The sequence below is a fragment of the Lynx rufus genome, unplaced genomic scaffold (assembly GCF_022079265.1).
Source record: "Lynx rufus isolate CCGP_SWC_20201006 ecotype Redwood Valley unplaced genomic scaffold, mLynRuf1.p SCAF_3, whole genome shotgun sequence".
In the NCBI taxonomy this organism is placed as follows: Eukaryota; Metazoa; Chordata; class Mammalia; order Carnivora; family Felidae; genus Lynx; species Lynx rufus.
The window spans coordinates 87,675,740-87,694,078 of record NW_025814845.1 but is presented as its reverse complement, the minus strand read 5'-3'; the positions used below and the strand labels follow the sequence as shown (position 1 = coordinate 87,694,078).

Here is an 18,339-nt window from a genome sequence, read left to right as displayed (position 1 = left end):
ATAAAAAAAAAAACAGATACAATGACAATGATTATCATTTGAAAATAATTTTTGCTGTTACTATTGTTGGACTTATGAATATAATTAATTATAAAGCATTGGTTCTTGCCTGGAAAACAAGCAAACAAATAAATACCACCTTGGTTTACAAGCGAAGGGGAGAGACAAAAGAAAATATTTAGTCATTAAGTAAACTGCCTCTCCTGCTCCTTTTTCTCAGATTATAATTTAACTTTGATTACTGCTCTCTGTCCACCTGGCCTTCTCATGGAAATGAATCTTTTTTATTATCTTACTTTTCAGCTTACTTATTATTTCTTACCTACATAGCCACCATGCAAAGGTGGTTCTTACCTAGTTGAGTCTTTCTAGTGACCAATTCACCACCTTGGGCACCAAATCATCTTTCCTATCAGTTCTTAATTCCCTTCATTTTCAGGGGTCTAACTATGAAATTCTCATAGCTCACCAGTGGAAACAGTTTATCAGGTGATTTCACACCCCACATGCTGCAGGGTCCATGAAGAAAGGGGGACAGATGAAAGGTCTCAGGGAGCAATTATTTTGATACTGCAGACATTACAACTAATTTATACAGTTAAAAACTCAGGATTGTATTCAGATCAACATGACACAGAATTTAATTTAAAAGGAAAGAGGGGGCAACTTCTCTTTTCTTTTTATTTTGGTAACTCAATTCACATTGTACATGAGTCAATAATTATGTTCTCACTGAGAACACTAATGAATATGACTTTGTGTTCATTATGTTGATAACTGAATTTAAATGGAACCAACTCCATCATCAGGTTGGAGATAATTCAGAAGTACTGCTTTCTTCGCTTTTTCTTCTACCTCCTTTTTTCTATCTTCCAGATCATTGGTGCCTCATCAGAGGAAAAGAGAGAAGGAAAAACTTACTGACTTATGTATTACAAGTCACTACAGAAACTACATATGCAAAATTTTCATGATCTACACATATTATAGTTTTTGTTTTTGTTTCCCTCACAGAATGCAATGTCTTTCTGGACTATCAGGATAGCAATCCAAGAAGTTCTGACACTTGGCTAAGAAATCATCTGATCCGAACCATCCTGCAATCCATTCCACAGTCCTCTTTTGGACAGTTCTGACCTGCTTACTGATCAGATTGTTCTGGAAACCCATATTTAAGTTGATTAAATTTTCCCTTTCCTGGAAGTTCAGGTTTATCTTCATGTTAGAGACAGAGAGACAGAGAGAGAAAAGACAAGAACGTCAACTATTTCACAATAAGGGGAAAAAACATCAGACTACATCCCGTCTGTATTTGTTAACACTTCCCCATAAGAGAAATCCAGGAAATACTTTTTTTTTCTTCTTCTTCACATTAAGCACAATTTTGTGTTGCAGCCAGAAGACCCTCCTGTTTGCTGTGTTCAAGTGTGTGTGTATGCAGTGGACTAGATCAGACAGAGCTCAGAGGAATGCTGAGCTCACGAGGCATGCACTGGGGGCATGAACAAATCCACTATGTTGCTCTCCTGTGTTTCTACAGCCACCAAAGATCCTCATGTTCCCAAGTCTCTGGGATGCAGCTGTCTCTGGAAATCACCCCATCACTTCCTTCTCAGTTTACCCCCTAAAGCTCCTCCCCCCAAAAATCCCTGTCTGGAGCAACCAAGACCTCTTCTGAGGTTTGTTGGGACCACAGACATCATTTCATCTATTACACTGAAAAACAATTTGCAGTATTTCACCGAATTTACCTGGCTGGTGTTCCAATTCAGCATTTTAATAGCTAACCTGATACTATGAGTTCCATTTCTGCCCTTCCTATATAAAGTACATTTTTGGCATATTTTCTGGAAAGGTGTATTTTAATCCAAAGCAGCCAGTAGGAAAAGAACAATCTAACAACACATGACATTTCACCAAAAATGTAGCTTAAAATTTACTTCCAAGTAAGTTCATTCTCAGGGCATCTGGGTGGTTCAGTCGGTTGACTGACCTGATTTCAACTCAGGTCATTATCTCACAGTTAGTGAGTTGGGAGCACCCATCAAACTCTGTGTTGACAGTGCGGATCCTGCTTGGGATTCTCTCTCTCTCCCTCTCTTTCTGCCCCTTCCTCATGTATGCTCACTCTCTCTCTCAAAATAAATAAACTTTAAAAATAAATATTTTAAAACCCCAAATAACAAAATAAGTTCATTCTCTAGGGGAATGTCCAGAGTAGCTGAAGTATTCTGTAATTTTATTGTAGTGATTGTTTCACAGGTGTATGTATTTACCAAAACTTGTAATAAAGATGTTTCTACAAAGTACTTGCAAGCTGCATTCAGTACAGTGCTCTTTTAGTGCATGGAAGGGATACTCGTTCTGTTAACGCATGTAGTGAAATGTTTTTAAAAATCCTTGAATTAATTGTACACTTAGAAACTTCGCATTTCACTGTTTAAATTTTGCCTTAAAAGTAAAAAAAAGCCTTTTTAAAAAATTGCTATAAATGGTCAGAGCCCGTCTGTATTAACTTCTGCATGCTCACAATTTCAGTTTGTCCTGAAATCGTGTCTGCTCTGATGCAGTGGCTCCAACACTGCCACTGATGTCTTCATCCTCTTCTTTTCCTTGGTGATTTATTTCTTTAGATTATGGCTGTTCTTATTGTCGAAATTCCCTAGCATCAGCTCTTTTATTTTTTAAATCTTTTTTTAATGTTTTTTTTAAATTTATTTTTGAGAGAGAGAGAGAGAGAGAGAGAGAGAGAGAGAGAATGAGCGGGGGAGGGGCAGAGAGAGAGGGAGACACAGGATGCACAGCGGGCTCCAGGCTCTGAGCTGTCAGCACAGAGCCTGACATGGGGCTCGAACTCACAGACTGTGAGATCGTGACCTGAGCCAAAGTCGGAGGCTCAACCGACTGAGCCACCCAGGAGCCCCTAAATCTTTTTTTATCACATTACATTTTAACTTTTTAAAATCTTCTTCATCTTGATTCATTGCATATAAATGTTTTTAAAAGCACAAAGATGAAACTAAACACCACCCAAGTCTCCACTATTCAGAGAAAATTATTGTCAGTATATTAGTGTCTATCCTCCTAGAGATATTGAATAGATATTGACCAAGTGCCCAGTTTGTAGCAGGAGAAGTTCTAGGTACTGGGTATACTGTCGTAAACAAGGCAGTGCCCTTGCCCTCATAGAGCTTATGTGCTAATAAATGCTAACGTGAAGGGGATTTTTTCTTTTTTAATGAGGCAGGATTGTACTTGTTCTTTCATAATCTACTTTTTCCACTTAACATAATACTAATATCTTTTCTTCAAGCGAATAAAAATATGGCACCATTTTCGTATCTGCATAGCCTCCACCGTATGGCTTTTTAGAATGTATTTAACAAATCCCCTAGTTCAAACAACCAGACCTTTCATCTCTATGAACATCTCAATGACAGTATCTTGAATATATTTTTAGTGATCTTCTTGCTGGCAAAATAATTTCATTTTACTTTCTTTATTGCATCAAGGTTTAAATGTCTGAAATGGGTGAAACAATTTTGCAACTATAAAGCGTCTGCCTGAGCCTAAGACTAATGTCTTATTAAAGTATTTTGGTTGAAAACTCCAGGCAGAAGACAGAGATTTACTACCTGGCCCATGTGTGACCAAAAAGTAGTTTAGAAGTATAGCTGAAAATGAAATCTGGGGTGGGAGCCAGAGCTCTCCATACTACCTATTTCCTGAGAAACCTATGATCCTAGATGACCTGTAGGGAACTTCGAGCTTAGCAGTTTGGCCAGGGAGGGAAAGTCATTCAAGAAGAAACGCTACAGGAAATCTTCAACCTACATATTTTCTAAAGCGCACTGGTGAATCCACTATTTAGAATGTGAAAACATACTCAAAAGAAATAATTCAACAACATACTTGAACCACAACTATTTACTGAGCCCCTATTACGTGCAAAGCACTATTATAATGCATTTAAAGTGAGGATTATAATCTCAAAGTAGTTCAGACTTATTTCACTCTCCAATAAAGTTGAAAATCTGTATTTGCCATGAAAAATAGTATGTAACAATACGTTGTAATAATATTACTTGATATGTAATATTCTTTGACACATCTTTCATCATCTACTGTTTTAAGGGAAGTGTGCGTGTGCGAGGTATTACTGTAGCAAGGGAGCTACCAAGATGAATCAGACACACACTTGTCATTAAAGAGTTGACCGAATACAGCAAAACTGCCTAATACAGTAGCCTCTAGCCATGTGTGTTGCTGAGCCCTCAAAATGTCGTTGGTCTGAACTGAGAGTGCTGTAGGCAAACAATACACCAAATTTCAAAAAGTTAATATGAAATAGAGAACGTAAAATCTTTCATCAGTAAGTGTTTAAAATGATTACGTGTTAAAATGGGACTATTTTAGGGGCGTCTGGGTGGCTCAGTGGGTTGAGTGTCTGCCTTCGGCTCACGTCATGATCTCACAGTTCATGAGTTCCAGCCCCGTGTGGGGCTCTGTGCTGACAGCTGGGAGCCTGGGGCCTGCTTCGGATTCTGTGTCTCCCTCTCTCTCCACTCCTCATGCTAGTGTGCTCTCTTTCTCTCCCTCAAAAATAAATAAACATTAAAAAAAATTTTTTTTAATGGCAGTATTTTGGATATTTGAGTTAAATAAAATACATTATTAAAATTAATTTGGGACACCTGGTTGGCTCAGTCATGATTCCAGGGTCACAGGATTGGCTCACGTCAGGCTCCACGCTAAGTGTGGGGCCTGTTTAAGATTCTCCCTCTCGGGGCGCCTGGGTGGCGCAGTCGGTTAAGCGTCCGACTTCAGCCAGGTCACGATCTCGCGGTCCGGGAGTTCGAGCCCCGCGTCAGGCTCTGGGCTGATGGCTCAGAGCCTGGAGCCTGTTTCCGATTCTGTGTCTCCCTCTCTCTCTGCCCCTCCCCCATTCATGCTCTGTCTCTCTCTGTCCCAAAAAAATAAATAAAAACTTAAAAAAAAAAAAAAAAAAGATTCTCCCTCTCTGTCTCTCTCTGTCTCTGTTTCTCTCCCCCTCTGCCCCTCCCCTCCTTAAGTGTACACACCATGCACATACATTCTCTCTCTCTCTCTCTCTAAAATGAAAAAAAAAAATTATTTTTTGGGGGGGGTGCCTGGGTGGCTCAGTCGGTTAACATCCAACTTCAGCTCAGGTCATGATCCCGTGGTTTGTGGGTTCGAGCCCCACATCGGGTTCTGCTGACAGCTCAGAGCCTGGAGCCTGCTTCACATTCTGTGTCTCTCTCTCTCTCTCTCTGCCCCTCCCCTGCTTGCACTCTGTCTCTCTGTCTCTCTTTCTCTCAGAAACAAACATTAAAAAAAAAAAAAAAAGAACAGAAATTTTTTATAAGATAAATAAAATTAAGCAAATTTTAATTTAACTTAATCTTTTTCTTTCCAGCTTCTTAAAATTATATATGGGACTTGCACTATATTTCTGTTGGCAGTGCTAATCTACACAACTATAGCTACCACTTACTCAGCGTTTATACTATATACCAGGTAATTTTAGATCAAATATATATAATCTTCCATAAAGGAAGCATTACAGATAAGAAACTGAGGGTTCAAAAGCTGTATTAACTTAGCATGCAGCACGTTTCTAGTATATTTTCTGTGTACCAAGAGCTGTTGTAGGCAGTGGGAATATCAGAAAACAAATACTCTCATGGAACTTACATTCCGGTGGGACAAGAAGGTAAAGGATAAATAAATATTAAAAAATATGTCAGGAAGTGATAGATGAAGAAAGATGAAGCCTGTAAAAGAATAGATAGTGCCCAGAATTGGGGTGAAGTGGAGGTGAGGACTAGTCATCTGAGCAGAAACATGAAGAATGAGTCCTGCAAATATCTACCTGGCCAAGAGTCTCTGGGCAGAGTCAAAAGCAAATAAAAGACAGTGCACGTGCATGCACGTGCACTTTACACACTGGAGGAACTGCACAGAGAGCCGGGTACTGGAGAACAGTGAACAAGGAGTAGGAGAGAAAGTCAGGAGTGCGTTGACGGCAACTTAGAAGCTTCCTCCACACACTAGGGACTGTTCAAGGATGACTTTGACTGCTCTCTGATGCATGGACTGTTGTAGGGCATGCATGGAACACAGCAAGAGGGGAAGCCGGAAACCAGCTGGAGGCTACTGAAGGAGTGCAAGAGAGATTGTACGAGGTCTGTTTGCCTCAGCTACTAGAGATTTGCTGTTCCTGCAATACAAAGGAAAATAATCTAAAAATTATTCAGAGAATTTGAACAGCAAAGGTCAAATATCTGGATAATTCAAGCTTCAAAATATATTTGGGATTGTGTGCAGTTATCTGAACTGGCAGTCAAAAATCATTGTCTAACTTCATAGCATAGTAATTTATCTCTGTCCCTTGCTTTCTGCCAAGTTAACCTAAGGGAAGTGGGCTTGAGATCTGTAATTGGCAGAGGGGATCAGAGGACCTTTAAAAGTCAAATTCAGATCAGGCAAATTAGCTTTATTTCTGCCAGAGAAAAGTGTTCAGTTGAGCCAGATGACAATTTTGTAGCCTAAACTATTTGCATTGGCTCAGCCTACCTTCTGAATTACTCCAGTAATTGTTAATTCTCAGTTTAAGCATAGCTGCACACCCAAGACAGAGTTAAAAAACTAGAAGCTGTGTTCTGGATAAATGTATATATTAGCCTGGATAACTCCACTCAATGAGTCTGTTTTTATGGACAGAAGTACTTTAAAAAAGAAAGTATCCTCAAGGTCAAATGTTTTTGTTAATTTTGTTAATGTTTATTTATTCTTAGAGAGAGAGAGAGAAAGAGAGAGAGAGAGAGAGAGAGAGAGAGAATGAGCAGGGGAGGGGCAGAGAAAGAGAGGGAGACAGAGAATCAGAAGCAGGCTCCAGGCTCCAAGCGATCAGCACAGAGCCTGATGTGGGCTTGAACTCATGAACCATGAGATCATGACCTGAACTGAAGTCAAACATTTAACCCGACTGAGCTACCCAGATGCCCCAAGGTCAAATGTGATATAGGCCAAGTCCCTTCTCCTCTGAGAGGTAAATGAAGGTTTTAAGTAGGTACTCCATTTCAAGTGGAAACAAATACACATCAATCACAAGGACCCCTAAAAGTTATATCATGATAAAAAGGAGGCACCATCCTGACCATCCAGGTTGGTTTATTTACTTTGATGGAACTCACTAGAAAATTGTTCAACATGCTGCACTGTGCCTGTGTAGATGTGTTTTCTGGGCATCGGATGTAGTTCCTGTCAGGCGCTTTCCTGGGGCACTAAAATGTATAGATTACACACATCAAAGACAGACTGCAACCACGGTAGCTGAAATTTACACAAATCTGTGCTGTGAGTAACTGGATAAACAATGAGACTAATGACCTTGTTCTTCATTAATCTCCATATGGCTCTGTTGGTACTGCCCTTGCCTTCAGGCAAGAAGGCTGTGGCTTTGGCTTCTCGCCTCAGACCAGGGATTAGACTCTGGCTCAATGCTGACAGAGCCCAGGGCCCTGCTCCTACAGCCCAGGAGGCCTGAAAAGACTACAGAGGCCACCCATCTTAAGAGGTGCATTTACCTCGATTCAAGAAACACCTCATTACCATATCCACTGAGGAAACAGATTTATAAAAATAAGAAAATCCTTTAACCATGCCTCCCCATTCAGAGAGTTTATTTTCTCCAACGGAGGGCCCCAGGTTTTCCTTAAGTATTTTCAGGGCCTCCCCATTGCCCCCCAAAACAAGACAAAATCCTCAGTGCCTTGGTCCATGTTCTTTTTCCAGCCAAAAATAAATTTCAAAATGGCTGCATCCGTTAAGAAGGGTGAAAGGAAGAACATAAGTACTCCCCACCCCCCCCCCACCCCTGTTGCTATAGAGCTCCTTCAACACCATTTGCAAGATCTGAGTGTTGCTACTAGCAGAAGGCAGCCCAAAGAGATAGAGCATCTCAGGAGGACTTGTACCTGGGCAGCCTTGGGCCACAGAAGGAGACTAGAACCAGAACACTGGAAACCACCCCCTTACTCCTGCTTTCATCACTCTGTACACAGGTCTCACTGGAAAGCTTATACTGGGAGGTGGAGCCCAGGAAATGATTCCATCGGAGGGGCTATCTTAAGTTAGGGAAGATCACAAATGAAGCACACTCAGCTAAATGCCCTCAGTGCTACACACCCAGCTCTAGCCATAACCTTTATTGCCTTGTAAACTTGAGATGCCTCAGTCTGAGCTATGTGATCACATTCTATGCTGAAACGTAAATTCTGATGGGATTTACTCAGTCCCAAGAAACATCTCTTACACACCTTTCTAGTCACTCCCCTCTGCGTTCTTAATGTTGTTGTTTTGAGTGTTTTATCTATACGTGCTACATGTTAACCCTTTCATAGACCATCATACTACTAAGGTCTCAGAGTTATTATGAGCTGTGTCAAATGCCTCCCAAAATAATATTCTATTCCCAGTATCATTTGTCTACATCCATTTATCTATCCATTAGGAACCCATCACAAGCATGAGGCAGAGGTAAATCACATTCTCTCTCTCCCTGCAATGTTTTCTCTCATCACACTTCCAGGGGTAACAAATGCTACGATGATTTTGGTGTCTTTGTAACACAACTTGCAGATATGGAGATGGCCACAGCAGTAGATGAGCAAGTGTGAAACCATCCCCATTTACTCCTGTGGTAGAGACTCCTAGTGCCTTAGAAGTTTTCGTGTTGCAACTTACAGGTCTCCTGAAGAATCATCTTTGCTTCCTACTTTCACATGCATTACCTCACTGAATTCTTACAACAATCTTGTCAAGTAGGCCATTATTACACCCATTCTGCAGAAAGAAAGACCGGAAATGGCTTGCTTGAGGTCAGCACAGCATGGCATGACAGCCGTGGTGCCCACCACGGAACCAGGATTTCCAACCCCGCATTACACTATTTCAAAGCAGTCTCTTCATACTGCGTTGCTTCTAAAACAACAGAATACTGCTCAAGTAGTGTATTCCAAAAGGGGCCTTGTGGTTTTTTTAAACTATAAAGACAAACTTTCTAGCTAGTCGCCTGTAGGAAAAGATTTCAGAAGTCTGTCAACAGGATTTCAAACCATAGACCCCAGATAGATAGTGCTCTGATAAAAAAAAAATATTAGCATTGTTTTTGCAGGATCTAACTTCTGTGGGGAAAAAAACTATGTAGTGCATCATATCGTGTGTAGCAAGAGAAGCACCATGCACGATGAACATGTACACAGGTGTTGTCAACGTTCTCTTCCCAATGTGGCCACAGAAGAAAGTGTGAAGCATACTGCCAATAAGACAATATTTATGGCTCAAGAAATTCGGCTTCACATAACAGTAATTATGAACAAGATATTTTCCCTAATAAAAATTACTGCAAGACAAAATCTGGAGGAACTAAATGTTTCCCTATGTCCTCTTTATTTTATTCCACGTGCTCAAGAACGGTTGCGGGGAAAGAAAGGGAGAGAAGAGTAAAAAGGAGTGGAGGGAGAAGGGGAGTCTTAGCGAGACGGCCTCTGCTGAGGGTTGGTTTTGCTTTAGAAACTGGAATGTGTCCAGGCTTGATTTTTATTTTCAATTCACATTTCAGATCCAGCTCCCCAAACTCTTTGATCTTTCTCCCTGTCTCCTTACCCGGAAGAGAACCCTTGGCCTTCTCAGCTGGGAGCTGGGAGCACACGTGGAAAGACTGGCTCGGATCCATATTCTTGCCAAATTTAGTCACACAAAGGGGCCTGCAAGGGAAAAAAGAAAGGATGAAAGCGGCAGCCGCCACGACTTCAAAGGCCGTGCCGCCGAGCCGGGCCTTGCGCAGGCGCCGCCCTCCGCGGATATAAGGCGCGGCTCGCGCGCGCGAGGCGGCCTCTCCGCGCTGGTGTCCCGCGCGCGTCCCCGGCTCGAGCGGGCGGAGGGGACCAGCTGTGGAGGGGAGGGGCCCAAGGGGCGGGCCGCCGCTGCCGGAGGCCGGTCCCCACGCCAAGTTAAGGCGCCTGAGAAAAGTTTTCAGACCGGAGAGAAAAGCATTTACGCCAAGCCCACTAGGCGATCCGTCCTGTGGCCTCTGCACATTTATCCCAGCACGCACATCCATGCCACTCCGTACTGGGGATTCCCCCTTCCAGACGTACGGCCGGTGCCTCTGCGCCGGAGCCCCGGTCCCCGCGGCGGTTGACAGGGGTTCCCATTGCGGAGCCCCGCCGCGAGGGCGCGTGGCGGGGCTCTTTCTGGCCCATTCTGCTCCTTGTCCCCTCGTTCCTGTCCGCGATCACCCCAGCTTGACTCCTCTCTCTCCGGACGGCCCCGGGATGTGAGCCCTCGCTTCTCGGGTGGCAGAGGGCCGGCTGGTCCCACACAGGAGGATGGGATGTGGCCTCGGCACGACCCGGCCCTCTGCACCGGCGCGCCTCGGCCCCCCCATCCAGCGAGCTGCGGACGCCGAGCTCGGCCCGCACCCGCACGAGCGCGGGAGAAGCCACCGGAGAGCTGGACGCGCGGGCGGCCGCGGGGTGCTCCGTGGGCGGGCCCCGCGAGGCTGCCACCCCGACGTCCCGAATTTGGCCCCGAATTTGGGAACGACTCTTTCACGGTCCCAGGAGTTGTTACCCGGCGGGTAGGGGGCTGGGTTTGTCGGTCTGAGGAGGAGACCAGAAGAGGCGGAAGAACCCCTGGGATGCAAACTGCCATTTACCTCGCGCCCCCCGCCCCCGCCAAGTCCGTTAAACTGAAGGTGCCCACAGGTTTAGTCTTCTGGCGAAGCTAGGGTGGGGAATCGAGGGTGCCAGAGTTCCGTCCGTCCCTGGAATCACAGTTTTCGTTTTCTACTTCTTCCCCGTCCTTGCTCTCCCCTCGAGCATCCTCTTCCGTAGGCCCCCGCCACCTCCTTCCTTTGGGATCCCACCAAAGTTGTAGCTGGGAGAGACTCCAGGCCACACAAAGGGGAAGACCCGGAGTCTGGGCGGGGGGTTAGGACCGAGGGGGCGGAGAGGGCTCTGAAGGGCACCGCGCTTTTTCTCTCCTCCCTGTAATTAAGGACTCACTTGAGTGTCTGTAGCTGAGTCGACTTGGCAGCAAAATCGCCAGGGGGGAGGGGTCTCTGGTGGGAGTGGGGGTCATTCTAGCTCCCCTGTCTGCACCCGCGGGGGCCTGGGCCGCGTTTACCCTGCGGACTGCGAGGCCCGTCTCCGCTCCCCCCTCTCCTCGGTTCCGGCCCCGGGTGGGCGCCTCGTCCCCCACGCGCAGCGCCGGCGACGGCGCCCTGCACCGAGGGAAGTGTTGATATAAAACAAGTCACTGTTCGCTCCCAAACTAAACCCAAACCAACCAAAGCCACCAAGAGGGGAAAAACCAACAGCAATACAGCCAGCCCCTAGCAATTGTTTTCACGGTCGGAATTAAATCACATCAAAACGCCCCCTGAAACCCACATCCTGAAGGAGTGAACCTGCAACAGCCAACCTCTAGTCGTTCGCTCGAGTTCACACGAACAACCCGCCTCTACATCCGAGGGAAGGGGGCGGCGGGCGGCGGTGTTTCTCCCGCGCCGCACCCACCACATCCCGGACTGTGCACCCAAAGCGGCGGCTTGCATATGAAATAGCAGCCCCCACACGAATAAGAAAAGACCTCCCGGCGACAGAAATGCCTTTGCCTGCAACATCACCGAACCTGTTAGAGGAGAAGGAACTTCTTGCCGGGGTTACTGCACCCCTCCTGAGTTCCCCTGCTTTCCAACCCCCATTCCACCCGCCCCAGGAGAGACAGACTTCACGTGGAGATGTCAACCTCCTTCTCAGACAAAGCTTCAAATATACTTGGGTGAATGTTTTATGGTAAAGCCCCCTTTAAGTACAGCCCGTCTCAAGATTAGCAACAACGCTAGGGACAGTCAACACCCGCACGCCTCGGGGAGGACAAACAGCCACATAAACAGAGCAAAGCGCTCGGTGATTTCGTTAGAAACAATGTTTCCATAGGAGAGGGTTACCGAAAAGTACCAAACACAGTCACCTACCCTCGGCCCTTCAAGTAAACAGTTCCCACAAGTTATTATTCCCCAAATCCCCATCTTCTCGAGCTTCTAATCCCCAGGACACCTGAACGGGATCTCCAAATGACTCCAGGAGTCCAGATAATTAACATGAAGGAGAAAATGGGATTCGAATTAGTTGTAACACTTAAACAGGGAGATGTAGGAGTTGCCACTTAATATCTTTTTGGCTTCCAGAAAATATCCTCTGGCCATTCTGTGTGCTGCCCCCCCCCCCCGCCCCGCCCCTCCTCAACATTTTGATGCAAAGGAACCTCTACTCTGGCTACTTGAGTGAAACTTGTATTTCCCAGTTCTTTTCCTATCAGACAAATTGGCACATTTGTGGGAGAACTTTTGACTTTGCTTTCCCATATTTCTTTTAGAACAGAGGGTATTAATGTCATAGCTACATGTTTACAGCCCTAGTACTTTGCACTCACATTGGTGCATAACTTCAAGACAAGTTCACTACTGCCACCAATTTAAAAAATGGGTTTCTTGCCAATCTTTTCAGTATTATCTTACAGACACATTTTAACAGCAGAATATCCTTTTTGTTTTTCTTCTCTAAGGCTTTGCATTGTCAGCATTTAAAGTGTATTTAATGCTTTACTCTTCCTGGCTCCCATCACCAGCCCCTTAATTTTGCCCCAATCCCTGCGGATAGAATATGTGTGACAACTGACAGTGCTGTATGTGACCAACTGAACCCTTTAAATGATAGTTTTAAAAAATTGCTTCCTAGTAAATTCCCATCCCTAGGAAGTAGTTAGCAGTAGGCAAAGTTTTAAGTGCTCATTTTGAGCACTGTTAAGGTCTTTACTTATATAATGTCCAGCAGCTTGCAATTTTCCCCCGGGGAAAAGAGGGATCCTTGCATGACTGTTTCCTATAAAATAGAGCTAACGTCTGATTCTGTAGTGTTTTCCTTATTTTCAATTTAAGGTAGATGGAGACACATTTCTCCCTGCTTCTTGTTTACTGTTCTGAGGTTTTACAGATGGCTAGTGTATTGGGTATAATAATTTTGCCTGGATTTTTAACTGAGGGGGTTTGAGAGCCAAGGAACAAAATGTAACATGTTTTCAAACTTCAGCTTCACTTATACTGTAACTTTCACAAAGCATCTCCTTAAAAGTTCTGTCCTTGTACAAAATGCATCAAAGAGATGGTGGAGGTTGGGGAATTTTTGAGGTCGGATTCGGATTTGCATCTTCAAGGGTCTCTTTGAGTGCACAGTCCGAGGTGCCAGAGACTGCCCGGTCCTCCCTCCCTCTACTGGCATCGCACTCCTGGGTCCTTTTGCCTTCTCTCTCCCTCCTTGGGTTGTTTTTTCATTCTCTATTTGGTTCCCATACACTGTGGTGTGTATCTCCTAAATTCCACGAGAAACCTAGCACAACTTTCTCTGTACATCCCATGGTGAGGATGTACTGAAAGAGATCTTGTTTTAAAAGGCGGTAATTAAGATCCAGTCTTCAGTTTTTTTCTTCTGTGTCCTATTTTTCTCCGTAAGCCTGGAGATTTAATTTTTGCTAGCATGCGTTCTCTTGTCCTTTGACATTATATTTTCGGAAACCCACAACTCTCTTCCTTGTCCTTCTTGTTTCCGTTCTCTTAGTTGAGCAATGTCTGTTATATTTTCCCCTTTTCCTTCTCTCTGTCCCCAATTCCCGCCTCATCCGCCCTGTCAGAGCATCTATCAATGTGGTGTCGATCACAGCTGCGGCGGCTTCTCTTTCATCTTCGTAGCCCTGCCAAAGGGAGGGAGGGAGAGAGAGGGAGGCGGGAAAGAGGGTGGGGGGGGAGACTTGCAGAGGAAGGTCGGGGTTGGGGGGTGTGGAACAAGAGAGGGGATACTTAGATGTTGAAGTTAAACCTTCCCAGCAGAATTTCTTGTCAATTTCACGCGGGCAAAGGGTGCTTCTTCGTGGGTTACAGGAAGCGCTGGGTCCTTCCTTCTCTCAGCAAGTTGCCTGATTCTTTCCTCTAGGCGCGCGCACGCGCGCGCGCGCGCACACACACACACACACACACACACACACACACACACACACAGCACTAGGACTCGTCCTACAGGCTCTGGGAAAAGAAAAAAAAGTCCTCAATCACCACCTCCTTCTCGCCGTTCTCCCCCCCCCCCCCCCCAGCGGGCGGCCGAGGAGAGCTGGAGGCGGGGGAGGGGAGGGGGAGGAGAAGCGACGCAAGTGGGTAGCTTTTCAGCGCCAGCCAGGCGCGGGAGGAGGAGAAGCAGTGGGGAGGCGCAGCCGCTCACCTGCGGGGCAGGGTGCGGAGGAGGGACCCGGGTTGAGCACTCTCAGTCCGAGGAGCCTGGACGCACCCGGAGCCTCGAACGCGGCCAAGCTAGGGCACCCCCCCCCCTTCGGCCAGGCGAACCCGAAGGTGCAGCCCTTTGCTTTGACAGAGCGGCCCGGCGGAGGCGTGGAGAGCGGCGAGCGAGAGCGCCAGACTGAGAAACTCGAGCCGGGAACAAAGAGGGGTCGGGCTGTGTGTGTGTGTGTCGGCTCGAGCTCCACGCAGAAGCATATGGGTCCGAGGCCCCTGCTGTGACTCCCCGAGACCCCGCCGTACCCTCCACTGCCGACTCCCAGCGCTCGCCCGCACAAACTTTATTCTTGGCAAACTTCTTCTCTTTCTCTTCCCTCCTCCTCCCCCTCCACCACCTCCTCCTCCTCCTCCTCCACCTCCTCCTCCTCCACCTCCTTCCTCCTCCTCCTCCAGCAGATTAAATGCGCCTGGAGAAGGAAAACCGAAGCGAAAGGGAAGGAAATAAGAAGCTCTAAAACGGACATCTCCAACCCGGGTGGCTCTTTAATTTTTTTTATCCTCCAGGAAGTGGACTTTTCGTTATCTTCTGATTCTCCTTGTACCTTCTCTGCTGAGGCAAACGGAGTCTTTTTTGCCCAGCTTGCCTCCTTTCTCGGAAAACAAACTCCCAAATTGGCAACCGGGGAAGCTAGGGTGGAGAGGTTTGCGTAGAGACGCGCCGACGGACCCTCCTCTGCACTTGGGAGAGTCGTGCTTCCACCGGAACCGGCGTCCTCCGCGCGCAGACCCTGGAGACGCTGGGGGCGTCGGGTGGCCCCCGGGGCAGCCTAGCCTAGCACGCGCCACGCAGCGCAGACGCCCCCAGAGGCGCCGGCTGTAGCGGCCTTAAGCAGCCCCGTGCCCTTCGGCCTCGAGGGCGGGCGCAGGCGCCGGTCTCCGCGGAGCGGGAAGGCGCGGGCGGCCGCCGGGGCTCGGGCACCGCCGCAGCTGCTCCGGCCGCGGGCTGCCGGCCCCATTTCCGCCCGCTCTTCGCCCTCACGCATCCTTCCAGATCTCCTTTTTCTCCTTCCTCTTTCGTTGATCCCCTGTCTTTCCCGCTGTCGCCTCGGGTGCTCCTCCAGCGGAGCGGAGATTACCGAGTGGTCGGGATGCCCCAACTCTCCGGGGCCGGCGGCGGCGGCGGCGGGGGAGACCCGGAACTCTGCGCCACCGACGAGATGATCCCCTTCAAGGATGAGGGCGATCCTCAGAAGGAGAAAATCTTCGCCGAGATCAGTCACCCCGAAGAGGAAGGCGACTTAGCCGACATCAAGTCCTCCTTGGTTAATGAGTCTGAAATCATCCCGGCCAGCAACGGACACGAGGTGAGCGGGCCGCTGCCCTAAGGTCCGAGAGGCGTGGCGGGTCCCGGGGAAAATTAGAGGAGGGACGGAGATTCTGGGAGCGTCGACTGATGGGTCCCGAGTAGGTCCTCCGTTTGCTGGGGTGGGGGCTTGGGGGGGGGTTGGATAGGCCTCCCGGCCAACATTCTTCGTGTGTGGGGGTGTGGGTGTCGGTGGGAGGTGGAGAAGTGCAGCGAAGGTTACTCCAAGTGGGTCAGTTCTGAGGTTCGATGACTGAATTGTTGGTTTGTGGGCAGCAGAAGCCGCCCTTAACCCCTAACGTCTTGCGTGCGGACTTTTTAGTGGGGTTGCGAGGGTGCGATGCATTAAAGCGAGGATGTCTGAACAACGCTGAGAAGTTCTTCCGTAGGACGGAAAATAAAGTGCACCCGCTATCTCTCTCGGTAGATGTCTGCAAAAGTGCGTTAAACCACCAAAGGCTTAGGTAGAGACGAGCAGAGCCGCTGTCAGAAAGGAAGGGGAGGCGGGCGTGGGCCGAGGACAGGCGGGGCGGTCCCAACCGCCGCGAAGCGGGGCTCGCGCGGAGCCGGCCGGCCCAGGGGGCGCGCGCCTGGGTTTCTGCGGCTGCCGGAGTCCCAGCGCCCAGGCCGGCTGCAGGGAGCCGTGGGCGCACCGAGCCGAGCCACCACAGGGCGGGAAGCCTCCCAGTGCCGCCGCCAACACTGCTTTTCTCCAACCCCGGTCACTTAAAGTAAAAAAGCGCTTATATTTGGGGTAGTTTGGGGCCTGGATCAGGCCTTAAATCTATGCAGAATAAAAGGAGAAAGTCGAGATGTGGCGGAAGCCAGGGCACCCACACAAGGAAGGGTGAAAAGCGCTTTATCTGATCTCCTGGCCCGCTGCGGGCGATAGCGCAGGTAACCCAAGTAGAGTAAATACAGACACGTGCGTGCCGGCAAGAGAAAGCCGCAAGCGGGACCGCGCGGAAGGGCTATTTCAGGCGGCGGGGAGTTTCAGAAGGGGGGGGGTGGTGGGCGGATGGACCCTGATACCCGACACTCCACTGGCCACCCTCTTTTAACAACTGGGAAACGCTTTGGAGGAAATCCGGTAGAAAAGTCCTAACACTCAAATGATTTCACCAACGCTTTTTCCCTCCAAAGAAACTTAGAGGGTATACCCTTTTCCCTTAAATGGCATCCTTCTGCCCCCAAAAAGAAAGCGTGTGGTTTTGGGGGCGGGGACATTTTTGGTTTTAAACAACACGATTAAGAACACTTCAGAGTTACCTTCTGTATCCCAATGGCAGGGGTGAGTATGCATTTGGAAGGCTGGGGGCCTGGGTTCTTAGGAGCACACAAAGGTGTTCGTTATCCTCGAATCTTTCATTCCAACATGCCAATTTGGGGGGGGGGTCAGGAAGGGAGCTAGGGTACACCCAACCCCACTTAAAAGGTTTGTGACTATGTATTGGGGGTAGAAGATTACCGGGAGGACATATGGCCAAGGAACCAAGTAACGTCCAAAAAACACTTAGAGGCCAAGCTTGTATTTGTAGAACAGCCTCTTTTTTCTTCTCATTTTGCTTGTCCTTCCTTATTCCATGAGTAAATTTGCCACCCGCTTCACATACTGCGTTTCTGCTCTGGAAAGAAGGGCTCTGCAGCTTGAAGCATAGAACCCAGGGATTAGGGCTCTGTTAATCTTTGCTGTGGTGGTAAGTGGGCACGGGGTAGACCAGGGAAGATGGTGAAGGGGTAATACCACTGATTTGCACGTGGTTGAGGCTGGGTGGATGGTGGTTACCAGAATTGATATTAGCTGGGCTACCTTTTAGATATTTATAACCCAACTCTCAAATTTTCCTCCCTTTAACCACAGAAATAGTTCACTTCTTTTCTTGTCGGCTTGCACTCAGCCTGCCATGGTAGGTTATAAGGAGTGGGGGGCTCCTGCTGGGACTTGCTTAGGACAAGTTGCCTTAAGACCTCCATCTGTGAGTGCATAGTTTCTATTTAAAATGTACTTTTAGTTGTAAAATGATATTTCAGCCCGATTTTAATCAGTACTGATTGAAGTGAACTGTGGTTAAGGAAGCTATCAAAAGGATGAACCCCATTAAGCCCCAACTCCTATCATATCAGGTGTCCAAGTAGCCTTGATGCATTGTAGCAATCAGCACCGTGTGGGTCTTTCCCAGATTTACTATATTGTTACTGTTTTTATCATTCTGTATACTTTCTCGTCCTGGGTAGATAATAGTCACCGAAAAATTTGTGTTGAAAAGAAAAAGCAAAAGATTTCCCCGTTCTCAACCCTAGCCTATCCTTCTTAGATTGGTAAAATGGGTACATTGACTTGCACCCAGTCCTCGTCCTTTGAATGACCAGTGGACACACACTTACTACAAACTCTAAGTTGATTTTCTCTTTTGGGGGCATGGGGGTTCTTGCTGTTAGGTGGCCAGACAAGCACAAACCTCTCAGGAGTCCTACCACGACAAGGCCAGAGAACACCCTGATGACGGTAAGACACTAATTCGGCTTCTCCCAAATTTATAACCTCACGTGCAATTTGTGAATATAGGTGTATCAGATGTGATGTGACTGTGCTATTTTAATA

The 18,339-nt window shown here is 47.3% G+C and overlaps 1 protein-coding gene across 4 annotated transcripts in view; it reads left to right on the top strand.

Moving 5' to 3' along the window:
• The first annotated feature begins 14,228 nt into the window (after window positions 1–14,228).
• Window positions 14,229–18,339, top strand: part of LEF1 (lymphoid enhancer binding factor 1) — a 120,860-nt gene continuing 116,749 nt past the window's right edge. Inside the window, exons 1-2 of one of the 4 annotated variants that reach the window (XM_047092167.1) lie at window positions 14,229–15,738; window positions 18,177–18,243. In XM_047092167.1, coding sequence (XP_046948123.1) covers window positions 15,523–15,738; window positions 18,177–18,243 — 283 coding nt within the window. In that variant the 5' untranslated portion in view covers window positions 14,229–15,522. Of the gene's footprint in view, window positions 15,739–16,821; window positions 17,029–18,176; window positions 18,244–18,339 lie in introns of those variants that run through there. The other 3 variants (XM_047092168.1, XM_047092169.1, XM_047092170.1) reach the window with 3 other exon arrangements.